At 42.4% G+C, this 14,236-nt stretch overlaps 1 protein-coding gene across 1 annotated transcript in view; it reads right to left on the bottom strand.

Moving 5' to 3' along the window:
* KIAA1244 (KIAA1244 ortholog) overlaps nucleotides 1-14,236 on the bottom strand; it is a 243,304-nt gene that overhangs the window by 99,069 nt on the left and 129,999 nt on the right. The window contains exons 8-10 of the mRNA XM_006834625.1: nucleotides 13,380-13,458; nucleotides 2,901-3,005; nucleotides 1,738-2,071 (exon numbers count right to left, since the gene is read on the bottom strand). Coding sequence (XP_006834688.1) covers nucleotides 1,738-2,071; nucleotides 2,901-3,005; nucleotides 13,380-13,458 — 518 coding nt within the window. The remainder of the gene's footprint in view (nucleotides 1-1,737; nucleotides 2,072-2,900; nucleotides 3,006-13,379; nucleotides 13,459-14,236) is intronic.

The following is a 14,236-nucleotide window of genomic DNA, read 5'->3' on the forward strand; positions in this document are numbered from 1 at the left end:
TGGTGGTGGTGGTGGTGGTGGTGGTGATTATGGTAGTGGTGGTGGTGGTGATTATGGTGGTGGTGGTGATGTACTGTGCAGTCAATTTCCGAGGCTGTAAATCTTTACAGGAGCAGAAAGCCTCATCTTTCTCCCACAGAACAGCTGGTTGTTTTGAACTGCTGACCTTGCAGTTTGCAGCCCAATTCATAACTACTATGCTACCAGAGCTCCTTGTCTTTTGTGGTGATAGGTATCAAAAGTAAACACAGTGTGATTGTGATCAACAAGTCGACAAATACAAGAATGGCAAGGAAATGTTTTGAAAGTATTTTCAAAACAATCCCAATTCCTCCTGAGCACCATGAAAGGCACTGGAATGACTAGCACAAGCAAGGCAATCCTGCAGTTCTCACTGGGGTCATGATGTGTGTGAGATATAAGAAGAAATGGGCAATACTGTTCCCTTTGGCAATCCGGAGATTTATGATGGCCTCTGTTGGCTTCTGTAGAACCTGTGTATAAAAGCATTTTGAGATCTGGTTTCGGTAAAAGAATAGACACATATACGAGAGTATCTGCACACTCAGCTCTGGACACACACATCATCAGGAGGAACCAACTGATAAAGAAGGACATCATGTATGGTAGTTGTTTTTGTTGTTGTTAAGTGCTGTCGAGTTGGTACCAACTTAGTGATCTTACACACAACAGAATGAAACACTGCCTATTCCTGCGCCAACCTCACAATCTCTGCTACACTGGAGCCCACTGCTGCCGCCACTGTGCCACTCCATCTCATTTGGGGTCTTCCTCTTCTCTGCTGATCCTCCAGTTTACAACCAAGCATGATGTCCTTCTCCAGAGAATGATCCCTCCTGATAATATGTGCAAATCTTAATTGCAGGGTTGGCAGTTCAAACTTGCCAGCTCCTCCTTGAAAACCCTAAACAGGATCACTATGAATCGGAACCGACTCCACAGCACTTAACAACAACAACAACAATGAGAGATCAAGTCTGGCCATTCTGTCTTCTAAGAAACATTCTGACTGTACTTTTACCAACACAAATTTGTTTGTTCTTTTGGCAGTCCATATTAGTCTTAATTATCTCCTCCAACACCATAACTCAAATGCATCAATTCTTCTATGGTCTTTTTTATTGTCTAATTTTCACATGCGTATGAGGTTATTGAAAATACCATGATCAGGGTTGTATTCTTTCACTATACCTGTTCAATCTGTATGCTGAGCAAATAATTCGAGAAGTGTTTGATACAGGGTCCGCAAATAAGAGGGAGCCCCTCAGTGAGATAAAGTGACACAAAGACAGCAAGAACTGGCTCTGCCAACTTAACGGTAAGGAGGGCACAGAATCAGCAACATTTCATTCTGTTATTCATAAGGTTGGAATGAGTTGGTGTCTACTTGATAGCAATTAACACCAACTAGAGCACAAACAGTATCTAAGTGACATCTTAGCCTCGGGCTCAGTCAGTGAATATACACTGGAATATTAACAAGCACATAGCTACATTACCAAATAGCTTTGCATCAGGGAGCAATTAAAAACGCCTCCTTACCTGGCCCCCGCCACATGCTCTCTCACATGGACTCCAGAGATATTGTTCGTTACTGTGCGGTAGCAATTGGATTAGAGTGAGTGGTTGCAAACGTTTTCTGAGTGCTTCCTAAGAGTACAATGCTGTGTAAGGTTCCCCTGACAAGCCCAGCGCTGCTTTCTACTGCCCCCCTACCTCTTTCATGATTTTGATGGCTTCTACCCGGTGCTGGGCCGGGGGATAGAGCAGTATGCGGTGGTAGAGGGACTGTAGCACGGGTTTCAGGGAATCCACTGACCCCACCAGCCGGACCAGCTCAGCAGCAATGTAATAGATGGTGCGTGCTACGGGCCCGCTCAGGGCTGGCGCTGTGGAGGAACAGCCTGATCCTCGACCGTGGTCAGAAACTCCTGGGGCTGCAGAGTCGGACTCGACGCTTGTACTCGTGCTGCTGCTGTGAGCTGATGTGATGGTTTTGTCATGAATTGGATTCCCCAAAATCACTATGAGAGCTGGGCAAAGGTTTTTCCTGGGAAGAAATAGAAAGAGAAAGAAGTTTGACCACAAGTCAAATGGTAACACAGGTAAATGCCAGAGACCCTGCACATGACTCAAGAGAGCTGGGTGCTGGATTGATTTCTTCTGGCTAAGTTACGCTCCTATTTCCCTTGTCTTTCCAACACTTTAAGAAACAATGCTAGATGGCTGTGTCGTGAAGCTTCCTTTTATCAAGAATAACAAGACAATCTGCAATCCTCATTTGAGAAGTTAATTTAAATTCCATACGGACACATGCCATTTTACTTCCTCCCCGTGGGTATCCCCAATAACCCAGAGCAGCTCGGTGGTTACGTGTAGGCCCTGTTGGCTCTAGTAACCTAATACTTCCATTGAACACCTGTTATCAGGGACTCCATTAGAACTCCTGGTGACTCTGTAGATGCCAGAGGAGAACTAGACTCCACAGTGTTCTCAGTGACTGAATTAGTTTGCACTATCCCTAAAATACTAGACTAAGTGACTAGTATTCAGGTCAAGATGGTGAATGTACCAGGCAGGACTCAGAATAAGGTGATTTCTTGTTTCCCTGGTCAAAGTTTCTGGTGCCCTTCATTGTTTTCAGGATGAGATGATCACCTACAATCTCCTTACTGATACCCTCATGAGCCTATGATGTACACAAAACTAAAGAGGGTCTTGGAAACTTATTTTGGCGCAACTTCATCTATTTCTGTGTTTGGGTCCGATGAGTGTGTGCAAAGCAAGTTCCCTCGAGGATGCTCCCACCCTGGTGGCACTCCTGGTGGTCACGGATGCTGTAGTTGGAGCCCAGGCACTGGGGGAGGGGTCGTGCTCACCAGACCAGGTCTGTGAAGCCTCGATGCAGGTGCATGGTGATGGAGCAGCTGCTGAGCACAGACAGGATGCACTCCGAGTACAGCAGCTGCAGATGCTGGTTGTCACTGCGGAGAAGCAAAGATACACACACGTCATCAAAGGTGACACCAAAGATGTGGTCAGGGGAGGAACCCTTGGAACAATGTTAGCCACTGTGGAATTTTCATTTGGGGACAAGGGCTAGGATTTAAAAAAAGAATTTTTAATAACAGACACAAGTTTTTAGAATCATTTCAGATTTACAGAAAAATTGAGCAAACACTATAGAAATGTACATTATAGACTCTGTGCATTCCTGTTACATGCATGTACATAACCAATCTCCATGGAGCTGGCTCCAACTCATGTGTCAGAGTAGAGCCGTGCTGCATAAGATTTTCAATGGCTACTTTTTCAGAATAGATCACCAGGCCCTTCTTCTATTATAAACATTAAATATCATTATGTTTGGGAGTCTTGGTGTGGTGCTATGGGTTAATGCACTGGACTGTAAAGTTGGTTTGGTCTACAAGGTTGCTGGTTCAAGCTTACTAGCTGATCCTTGGAAACCCTATACAGGGTCGCTATGGGTCAGAACTGACTTGACATTTAACAACAACAGCAGCAATGATTGTGTTTTATGGTACATTTGTTACAATTGATGAAGCAGTGCTGTTGTGTGTGGTCACATCAGTTCTAACTCAAGGAAATCTTCTGTGTAGAGTTTCTGAGATGGTAAATTTTTACAGGAGCAGAAAGTCTCATCTTCCTATCAAGGAATGACGGGTGGATTTGAGCTGCAGACCTTGTGGTTAGCAGTCCGGTGCTTATCCTTCAGTGCCACCAGAACTCCAATGAGGCAATATTAATACATAATCAATAATTTAAGTCCATAGTTTATTCTAGAAGCACTAATTTTTTTCACATACCAGATATATAACATTTAATAACAAATATGCATATTATTATAGCATTTTTGAAGATATTTTGTATATGAGAGCATATGATGATTTTTTTTCCTTAAATGATTTATTGTGAATTATGTGACAGTTTACATGGGAGAACATTAGTTTTACATTCATTCTATCGTATATTGTCTCATTGCCATGGTTACAATCCCCTCCATGCTATCCTTCCCCCGTGCCCCCCAGGTCTTCAGCACACAGTCGCTCTCCCTCTCTGGGTCTAGAGTCTCCAGCTGCTCCATAGCTCCACATCATCATCTCTGGCTCCATTTCAGGCATCACTGCTTCTCTGGGTAGGGTCCCGCTCTCTGCTCTTCTCCCTTGATGGTCCTAGGGACCTCCACTCCTAGACTGAAAAGTCCATCATTCCCCTCCTTGCTATAAAAAGTCCACCCTTACATTTCCAACCCTCACAATCAGTCCTGATAACAATTATTCACTATTGTATCACAAGAGACCCGTCTGCATTTCGTTGCATCAGCCCCACCTAGTCAGAGTGAATACTACTCACTGGAGATTCTACCTTCCTCCAGGCCCTCTGGGTCTAGGTTCCCTCTTGAAAGCTTATAAGCCAGTCACTTCTTGCCTTTGTAATCCCCCATTTTGGGTAGCCAATGTCCAAGTTGTCCATCCCTGTCTACTCTGTGTGTGGAGGGGGTGGGAATGATTCTTGCTGTAAAGACTTGTTCCCTCTTTTGAGCTACTGCTTCCATAGGTGTAGGTCAAGTTCATCAAATTGTATGAGAATACTTTTTTTTTTTTTCCCCTCTTCTTTTTACTTCTGGTTGAGCTCCGATCATCCAGTCATCGAAGCCAGGGCAAGTAGGCATTATCTGCAAGTGTGGGTGTTCTTATGCATATGCCCTCTCTTATCGGCTGGACGTAGAAGCACTAATTTTTAATGTTTATTTGTCTAACCCTGTTAAACTATTTAGCATGCTATCTCTTAATTAGTCAATATATTACTACACTGTATTGAACTTTTGAGGGACCACAGAGGCTTCATAGGATAAGCGCTGGACTGTGAACCACAGGGCCCATGGTTCGAGCCTGCCAGCCACTCTACAGGAGAAAGATGAGGCTTTCTGCTCCCTTAAAGATTTAAAAAAGCCTTGGAAACACTGTACAGGGTCACTATAAGTTGGAACCAACTCACAGGCAATTAACAATAACAACAACAACAACAACTGGGTTTGTAGTTTTCATTTTTGAAGTAACATGGCTTTTCAGTGGGCAAATTATTTTCCCAAAATTGGTCACTATGAGAACCTGCAACAGAGTCCTATTAGGAAACTTTATGGAAAGCACATCTTTATATTCAGATTAAGTTCTCTGCCCAACTTTCCAGAAAATATTAAAATTCAGGTAGGTGGCAGGAGTGCCAGCTGAAGGTAAGGAAGAATTTCGTTACCAAGGACAAGTTACTACTAATGTGTAATGAACACTTATAAGAGAGTTCACTCAGCAATTCTGCATGGAATGGAATATTCAGAAAAAGGAGAAACTTGCTTTCAAAAATAATTTTTGAAAAAATCATTTTGGTAATGTCTCTTTTCTCCTAATTTAAATTCCACTGGCTGGCTAATGTCTTTAACAGTTCAAGTGGTTCCCAGGAGAAGGGAGTGGAAAGAAGACAAGACTGGTGACAGACAGGAAGCTGAAAGTGACAAGAATGAGAAGTTAACGGCAAATCCTTTCAAGGCAAGAAGGTTACATCCTTGCAACTGTCAAATTCAGAGATTGTCCAGTTGCAAAACAAAGTACAGAAAGATAACAATCGCTATGTTAATCACTCTGATGATGTCACTCTGTAAACCCAATATGCTCTAAAAAGGATTGGCAACTATAAGCTGAAGACCAAATCTTGCCCATAGTTGTTGTTAAGTGCTGCCAAGTCATTTCTGACCCATAGTGACCCTGTATAGAGTTTCCAAGGAGCAGCTGGTGAGCTTGAACCACTGGCCTTGTGGTTCAAATGACTTTGCAGTCCAGTGCATTAGCCCACAGCGCTACACCAGGACTCCTTGCCCATAGTTAGTAATGGTTTTTGCATTTTTGAAGGGTTGTAAGGCAATCAAAAACAAAGAAGAATATGAGCCAGGGATAGTATGACCCCTTATAGAACAAATCTGCTGACCCACACTCTAAAACGATGTCCCTTGTCCAAAGGTAACTGTGCAATTAAGAGTCCAATACTATAATTTTGAAGAAGTAAATTCCACTTCTATTTGGTCTTACTCTATCACACCCTCTAAGAGAGAAGAGATGGGTGTGTAAGGGTTGAGTTTCCATAGTAATTATTACTATTTGTCATGAGGAAGGTGGTGGTTGGAAGAAGAGTAAAGAAATGCAATAATCATTAGCCATTCTTGCACCATGTAAAGATTTAATGTTTCTAGGCTCCTACTCCTACAAACTTCCCATACTTTTGCAGAAGAAATAGTCCCTGACCTGAAACAGTACATTCTCATGGGACTACACAGTTAAGTAAGCAAGTAGATAAAGGGCCACGTGAGAAGTGCTATGAAGGAGTAATTTAACACAAGCCTCTATGAGAGTACATGGGTGGGTTTCCTAGTCCTCCTTGGAAAGACCCAGAAAGGAAACCTAATTCTCCAACTATAAGTCAGTTGGAGGAAGGGTATGTGCCAAGGGTTAGGGACCAGAGAGCAAGAGGACGAAGTTGTGAAGTTTGGGGTTGGAGAACAGAGTATAAGGGTACCATCCACATGCAATAGGGATCGAGGTTGGGTAGGGATCAGAGCCTGGGAGACCTACGTAGATGGTGGGACACGACTAGAGTTATGTTTAGAAAAATCACTTTGGATCCTATACACAGATTGGAAGATGACAACACTGGAGGGCCACAATATGAATTATCAGCCACCTTAAAAAATTCAGTTGTGGAAAATATTTCAGGGCTGACATTGTTATGTTGTTGTTGTCAGCTGCTGTTGTGTCAGCTCCGACTCATGGGGAAATAATGCCCAGTTCTGTGTCATCTTCATGATGTTTGGTATGTATGAACCCACTGCTGTGGCTATGAGGGGCTCTAGGATAAGCACTGGACTGCTCACTGAAAGGTCAGCAGTTCAAACACACCAGCAGCTCCTCAGAAACCCTATACAGGGTCACTATGAGTTGGAATGACTCGATGGCATGTAACAATAATATTTGAAAAGCTAGTACCAGGTTAATCTCTCTGACCAATGACTTGACCCATGACTGAGAAATATGAATGCCTAAATAAAACAGTTCTTTCCTCCCCCCCACCCCAATCACAAAACTATTAAGACCCAATTTCTGAGATCATGAGAAAGCTATACGTAACCAAGATTCCTATGAGCATCTGCAAAGTGTGCAGCTCCAAGTCATCCGACTTGCTGATGAGGTAATGCATTGCCAAGGAAACTGGCCTCAGAGTCTCCCTGGAGACTGACAGATAGCCTGGCAGCTTTTCTGTGGGCTGCAGATGGGAAAACGATGCTCAGGGCCCTGCCCGAGTCATGTCATGAAAGGAGATGCTCAAAATGGAAGCACTTCCCACCCATATAGCTTACTCGGTATGTATACACACATGTCTCCCCACTAAGTGTTCAATGCTTGGTTGTGTACAGACACATATTTGGAAGCTGCAAGGCAGGAAGGAGTCTAGAAAGCAGTCAATTTCAAACTACACTAGGGTAAAAGGACTTAGGAAGGCTGTGAGTCACCTTTCTTGGTCTTTTGTTTGAGCATTTCATGGTTGACAGGCTAAAGCTCTGTGGGTCTTATTCTTGACTCATCTCTGAATTTCTGCTAGGCACATGAGAGAAGACCCCTCACGGGCAGACCAGTGGTTGTGAAGGCCAAGCAGTTACCCATTCTAACAAGTTTACTGGGATAGCAATTGGGCAGCATGTTCTGGACCTCTAGAGTTCTCAGGAAAAGGAGCCATGGTGGTGCAGTCATTAAGCGTTTGGCTGTTATCCAAAAGGTTGGTGGTTCAAGCCCACCTATGGCTCAGCAAGAGAAAAGAGCTGGCAATCTGTTCCTGTAAATATTGTTGTTGTTATGTGCTGTTGAGTCAATTCCTATAAATATTGTTGTTGTGGTTGTTGTGCTGCTGAGCTGATTCAACTTATAGTGACCCTGAACAACTTCATAGGGCTTTTAGCTCAGTGGGGTTGTATATTCATTTGTTCAATCTCTTAGGTGGATGCAGAAAATGCATCAGAATGATTCACTCATGTGCCTTGGAGATATGGTATTAATAGAGTTCTATATTAAGCAAATTGAGTTACAAGATGCTGTTTAAATCCAAGAATTTTTGGAAGGGTAATTGGGCTTAGAATGATATTTATTCATCCTCTGTCTATCTGCCTCCAGCCTTCCCTCTCCTCTTAGAACAAATATTGGAGAGGAACCTATGCGAAAGCAGTCTTGGAGACAGCAAGATACAGTAAGGCAATAAAAAACACAGAAGGTCAAGTTTGTTCTAATTCCATCCACGCAATCATTGAACTCTCTCTTTTTAGCCTAACTAAATTTCAATCTATTTTTAAGGGAGACAAGGTCAATATTGTTAAAAAACAAAACAATAACAACAAAAAACCCTCTAAGAACTCTGTTGTTGTATGCCATCGAACCCATTCCATCCAACTCATAGTGACTCTATGCAATGAGACAAAGCAGAACTGCCCCACACCATTCCTAGACTGTAATCTTTATAGATTACAGTCCCTGTATAGCACTGAAGGATTAGCTCTGTACCAAAAGGTCAGTTGAACTGCAAGGTCGGTGGTTCAAACTCACCAGTGGCTCCTTGGACACCCCATATAGGCTCGCTACACTGATTGAAAGGCAATTAACAGCAACAATCTTTTTGGAAACAGTCCTGGTGGCACAATTGTTATGCTGGACAGCTAACTGAAAGGTCAGCAGTTTGGAACCCAGCAGCTACTCCACAGGATAATGCACTGGACTGCAAAGTCGGTTTGAGCTGCAAGGTCGGCAGTTCAAATCCACCAGTGCTCCTTGGAAATCCAATACAGGGTCACTATGAGTCAGAACCAACTCGATGGAAACAACAACAGCAGCAATCAGCTCAACAGTCTTCGAAAGAAGTCTGGTGTGGCACTGTAGGGTAAGCACTGGACTGCGAACCACAAGGTCAGTGGTTCAAACCCACCAGCTGTCCCACAGGAGTAAAGTCCTGGCAATCTGCTCCCATCAATATCACAGCCTGGAAACCCCCGGGGTAGTTTTACTTTGCCACATGTGGTTGCTACGAGTCAACAAGTGACGTATAGCACATAACAATGTGATTATAATGACAACATAGGCTTACCCGGGGATTATACCAGATAATCCAGGCCACATGGTCCCTGAGGCTGACATTAGAGCTGTCAGGTTTTAAAGGACCATGAACTTCAACCCTGTAATATGAGGCCCTTACTGGACTTCGCTTAAGATGTTTCCCCAACCAATGACCAATGGCACTTTTGAAATCTATTGTTTATAGACCTATAAATTCCTTTTGAGTATTCAAGATGGGTAATTTAAAATTATTAATTAGCACAGATGCAAGGAGTGCCCCACTGTACTAGACTTAAGAACTCAGGACTTTGTCCCTTCACAAACGATGCAGAACATTTTTTTAGCTTGATTTCCTCTGCCTGTTAAGTAATAAACACAGTTTGTATTTTTCAAAGTTCTGATGGTCCTAATGACCACACTAAACTGAACCCGTTTACCCTCAAGTTGATTCTGACACATAGTAAATCCCATATGACAAAGGAGAACAGCCCTATAGGGTTTCCCAGAGTGTATGGAATTTTTATGAAACTAGCCTGTCAACGTCTTTCTGCCACAGAATGGCTGGTGGATTCAAACCATGAATCTTTCAGTTCACAGCCAAGCATTTAACCAGTGCCACCAGGATCCTCATATCGATACTACCTTCCCCCTAGTCACCCCACTTGACAGATAACCATCAAGATGCCCAATGTAAGCAGTGCCCCCACTTTAGGACAGCACCCACTTCTTGAACAGAACTCATGTTTTATTAAATACACCCCCAAATCAGGGAAATCAAGTCCAAAGCTTACAGCAGTATCTCCTAACACCTGTGGGTCCCCACAGTGTACAGGTGCCTTTGCTGCATGAAGACAATAACTTCATTCTGTTAGCTTGGAACGTTCCTGGCAATCTTTGGTGAAGCAACAGTCCATGAAATGAATCGCCTCATTTTATCCTTACAAAAGCCTTCACATACATACTGAATTTAGAGATGAGGAAATTACAATTTTTTACAAAATCAAGAGCCAGAAAGTGGAAGAACTGAGGTTTTAACACAGGTAATCTAACAAAGAAAATGCAGTTGAGCCAACAGTAAACAAAATACCACTCTTGAAGGGTTCCTCTTAGAAGAGAAGCCAATGAGAAACAAAACTCAGTGGGGGTGGGGAGGGTGACTATATAGCGTATTCAAACCAAGACACTTTGGAGAGTGTACAAAGGTGATTGTAATCATTACCAACCAGCACAATCTGGGACTGTCCAAGTTAAACCAGGTGCCATTCGCACTCGACAGATAGGGGTCCCATAATATGTGCTAGAGCCCTCTGGTAAGGATGATAGGCTGAGTCCCAGCCCCACTGCTCCAACCATCCACAGTTAGGAAGGATGGGAAAGGAAGCAGAAAACAAAACCCAAACCCACTGCCATCCCGTTGATTCTGTCTCACAATAACCCCATATGCACAGAATAGAACTGTACTCCATGGGGATTTGAAGACTGCGATCTTTTGGAAGCAGATCACCAGACTTTTCTTCCAAGGCACTTCTGGTTGGCTAAATGCTTAACCATTTGGGCCACTTAAGGACTCTCAGCAGTGTACAGAGGGAGGCACCTACAGCCATATGTTGTTGAACACATCCCTCTTGAGGGGAACTATGTCCAGCCTTGGAACTTGTCTAAGGATCAGAAATGTCTGCCTAGGTGACAGAAATCTGACGGTAGGGATAAAAATGAGACTGAATGCTGTTTATTTCTAGTTTATACTATTCACAAATTAAATAGGGATCATCATTTTGTGGCGCAGTGGATTAAGCACTGAGCTGCGAACAAAAGGCTGGTGATTTGAACCCAGCAGCCTCTCCTCAGGAGAAAGATGAAGCAGTCTGTCTGCTTCATAAAGATTTACAGCCACAGAAAGCCGATGGAGCAGGTCTACTGCCTTCCTCACAGGGTCGCTGAGTCAAAATCGACTTGCTGGCAGTAGGTTTGGCTTAATATATGTTGTTGTTATGTGCCACTGAGTTGATGACTTACTGGAAAGAGAGCTTAATTTGGTCATAGCATGTTGTACTTGTTAGGTGCCATCAAGTCGGTACCAACTCATAGCGACTTTATGCACAGCAGAATGGAACATTGCCCGATCCTGGGCCAACCTCACTATTGCTACCATGCTTGAGTCTATCGATGCTGCCACTTGGCCAATCCAATTCGCTGAGGTCTTCCTCTTTTTCTCTGACCCTCCAGCTTACCAAACATGATATGCTTCCAGTGACTGGTCCCTCCTGATAATATGTCCAAAGTATGAGAGACAAAGTTTGGCCATCCTGGCCTCCAAGGAGCACTCTGGCTGCACTTCTTCCAAAACAGATCTATTGGTTCTTTTGGCAGCCCATGGCACTTTCAATATTTTCCTCCAACACCATAATTCAAAAGCATCAATTCTTCTACGGTCTTCCTTATTCACTGTGCAGCTTTTGCATGCATATGAGGTATAGTTTTACGACAGGTCATAGCATACAGAGGACTTAACAGAACACCATCTCAATTGTTGTAAAACCAAGCCCACTGCCATCGAGTTTATTCTAACTCATAGGGTTTCCGAAGCTGCAAATCTCTACGGGAGTTGTTGTTAAGTGCCATCAAGTCAGCTCTGACTCAGAGCGACCCTGTATAGGGTTTCTGAGGATGGGCTGGTGAGGCTTGAACTGCCAAACTTGCTATTCAAACTGACCTTGCAGTCTAGCACATTAACCCACAACACACCAGGACTAGTAGAAAGCCTTATCTTTCTCCCACAGAGCAGGTGGTAGATATGAATAGCTGACCTTGTGGTTATCAGTCTAGTGCTTATCCTACAGATAAGCTACAGAGCGTCTAGCAACAGTGTTGTTTATTTGTTTTTAAAATGCATCTTTATTATATTATTCCACATAAACCTTCTTTACCTGGGCCATATTTTGGCGGCAATTGTAATTTATTATCTCTTTATTGATTGCCTTAATTTGACTTTTCCCAAAGGCAGACCTAGAGACTATGATCAAAGTATAAGTAGCTTGTTCAGTATCAATTTTTAAGAGTATTTGTAAGCTTAGCTTAAAAGCGATCCCAAGTTTCTGATACGTAAACAACAATAACAGAAAAACAAGTTTCTGTAACGTTTCCCAGCAAATTGAGAGACCTTGTTCATGTATGAAACTGGACTGCTTTGCCTGCTCATCACTGCATATAAAACTCCATGAATATGGAGGGGATTGGAACCATGGCAATGAGATGATATACGATGGAATGAATGTAAAACTAAAGTTCCCCCATGTAAACTATCATATAATTCACAATAAAACATTAAAAAAAATTCCATGAATAAAAATGCTTCGAATTATCAAATGTTTGAATTATCAGTAAATAATAAGCTTACTGTCTCTTCTACAACTCAAAGGGCACTTCAGAATCTTACTGTGCTGTAGACATTGCAATTAAGTTTATAGCTAAAATGAAAGAAGTAGAGAGTTTTCATTCCATCTTGAAAAGGCTGATCTTTTACTACAGATGCTGAACCACCTATCTTATTAACTTGCTGCCTGGAGAGCATGAGCAATCGACATCACCTTAAATGAACTAATAATGAATGAAACTGGCGTGCAAATAAAGTATGTAAACATCAGGGTAATATGTTCTTTTTTTAAGACACATGTGTGAGCATATAGGATGAGGGAAAAATAGAGAAAGACCATATACTCCAACCTCCTCATTTGGCAGAGGAAGAAAACTCACTGAAGGTCAGACAACTGGACAACCTTATTCTTTCCAATTAGTTCCATGTGGAAAGATGAATCCTTCTGTGCAAAGTACCTTTTACCTATTTTATGCATCAGAATATTACACACTTCCATAGTAATTGTTGCTGTTTTCAAATGTAATCAAACCACTTCTGACTCACAGCAAACCTGTATGGGGTTTCTGAGGAGCAGTTGGTGGGTATGAGCCACCCACATTGTGGTTAACAGTTAGTGCTTAACCTACAGCACCAGTATTTGATAATTTAGGCTTACTCAAGGTCTCTGAATATATTTCTCATGAATGACAGTTGAATACCAAAAATGTATTGTCACTAAGGTGCAAATTGTATAGGATGACAATTTAAATGACACCACAGACAAAAGTTCTTTCTGAAATAGACCACGGGCGAGTAAGAGCAGTAATACATGAAGTACTTACTTGATGGAGGCTTGAAGCTTCTCACACAGCACGGTGAGTACAGAGATGACATCCTCACACAGGGACTCTACCGTCGGCCCTTCAACACAAGAGCAATTCTAGGGTTAGGCAGTGGTGGGAGGCACTAGAAACTACCTCAATATTCCTTCCCAACTTCCATTTTTGAGATTTCCAGGACTCAAAGGAGGATTTTCAGATGGTGAGTCTTCCTTGGATCACCCAAACTCATAGGACTACCACAGAAAAGATAGGAATTGAAAAGCACTATAAGGCCAAACACTCAAAAGAGAGTCAGAAAGTAAATAGATTCTTATAAATAAAGTTCATTCACACTTAACTAAAGGGTGATGTGGCTAATTAAACACACACACAAGTAACTCAATTGATAATGATTTTCTTCAACATTGAGGTCAACAGGTTAAACATATGTCCCTTATTTTGATCTCTCAAGTTTCTGGGTTTTCTGAGCAGATTTGAGTTGGATAAATTATGGCAGCATGAAAGAACGGTGGGTTTCTGGAACTAGGCAGTGAGAGAAAATAGGTAAAATCACCTCACCTACTTTATATATTTGCCAGAGTCCAAGGGGCCCATGTTCTTTGTTGCTAATGGTAACACAGCCAGTGTCATACAAAATCTCTCCTCTCCCTGTGTGTCCTGATGCACAGAGATTAGCACTGACACCTCTATAGGAGCACTGAAGTATGCTGGGAAAATGATGCTCAACTCACTGATTATGTACGCTTGGCTAAGCTTCAGTTTTCTTTTTGGCAAGATGGGATTATTAAAATTTCACACAATTGTTGGGCTAGTAAAACAACAGGTAAAAGCAGTAAAACAAAACAAAACAAACAAAC

Source organism: Chrysochloris asiatica, unplaced genomic scaffold (assembly GCF_000296735.1).
Source record: "Chrysochloris asiatica unplaced genomic scaffold, ChrAsi1.0 scaffold00013, whole genome shotgun sequence".
NCBI lineage: Eukaryota > Metazoa > Chordata > Mammalia > Afrosoricida > Chrysochloridae > Chrysochloris > Chrysochloris asiatica.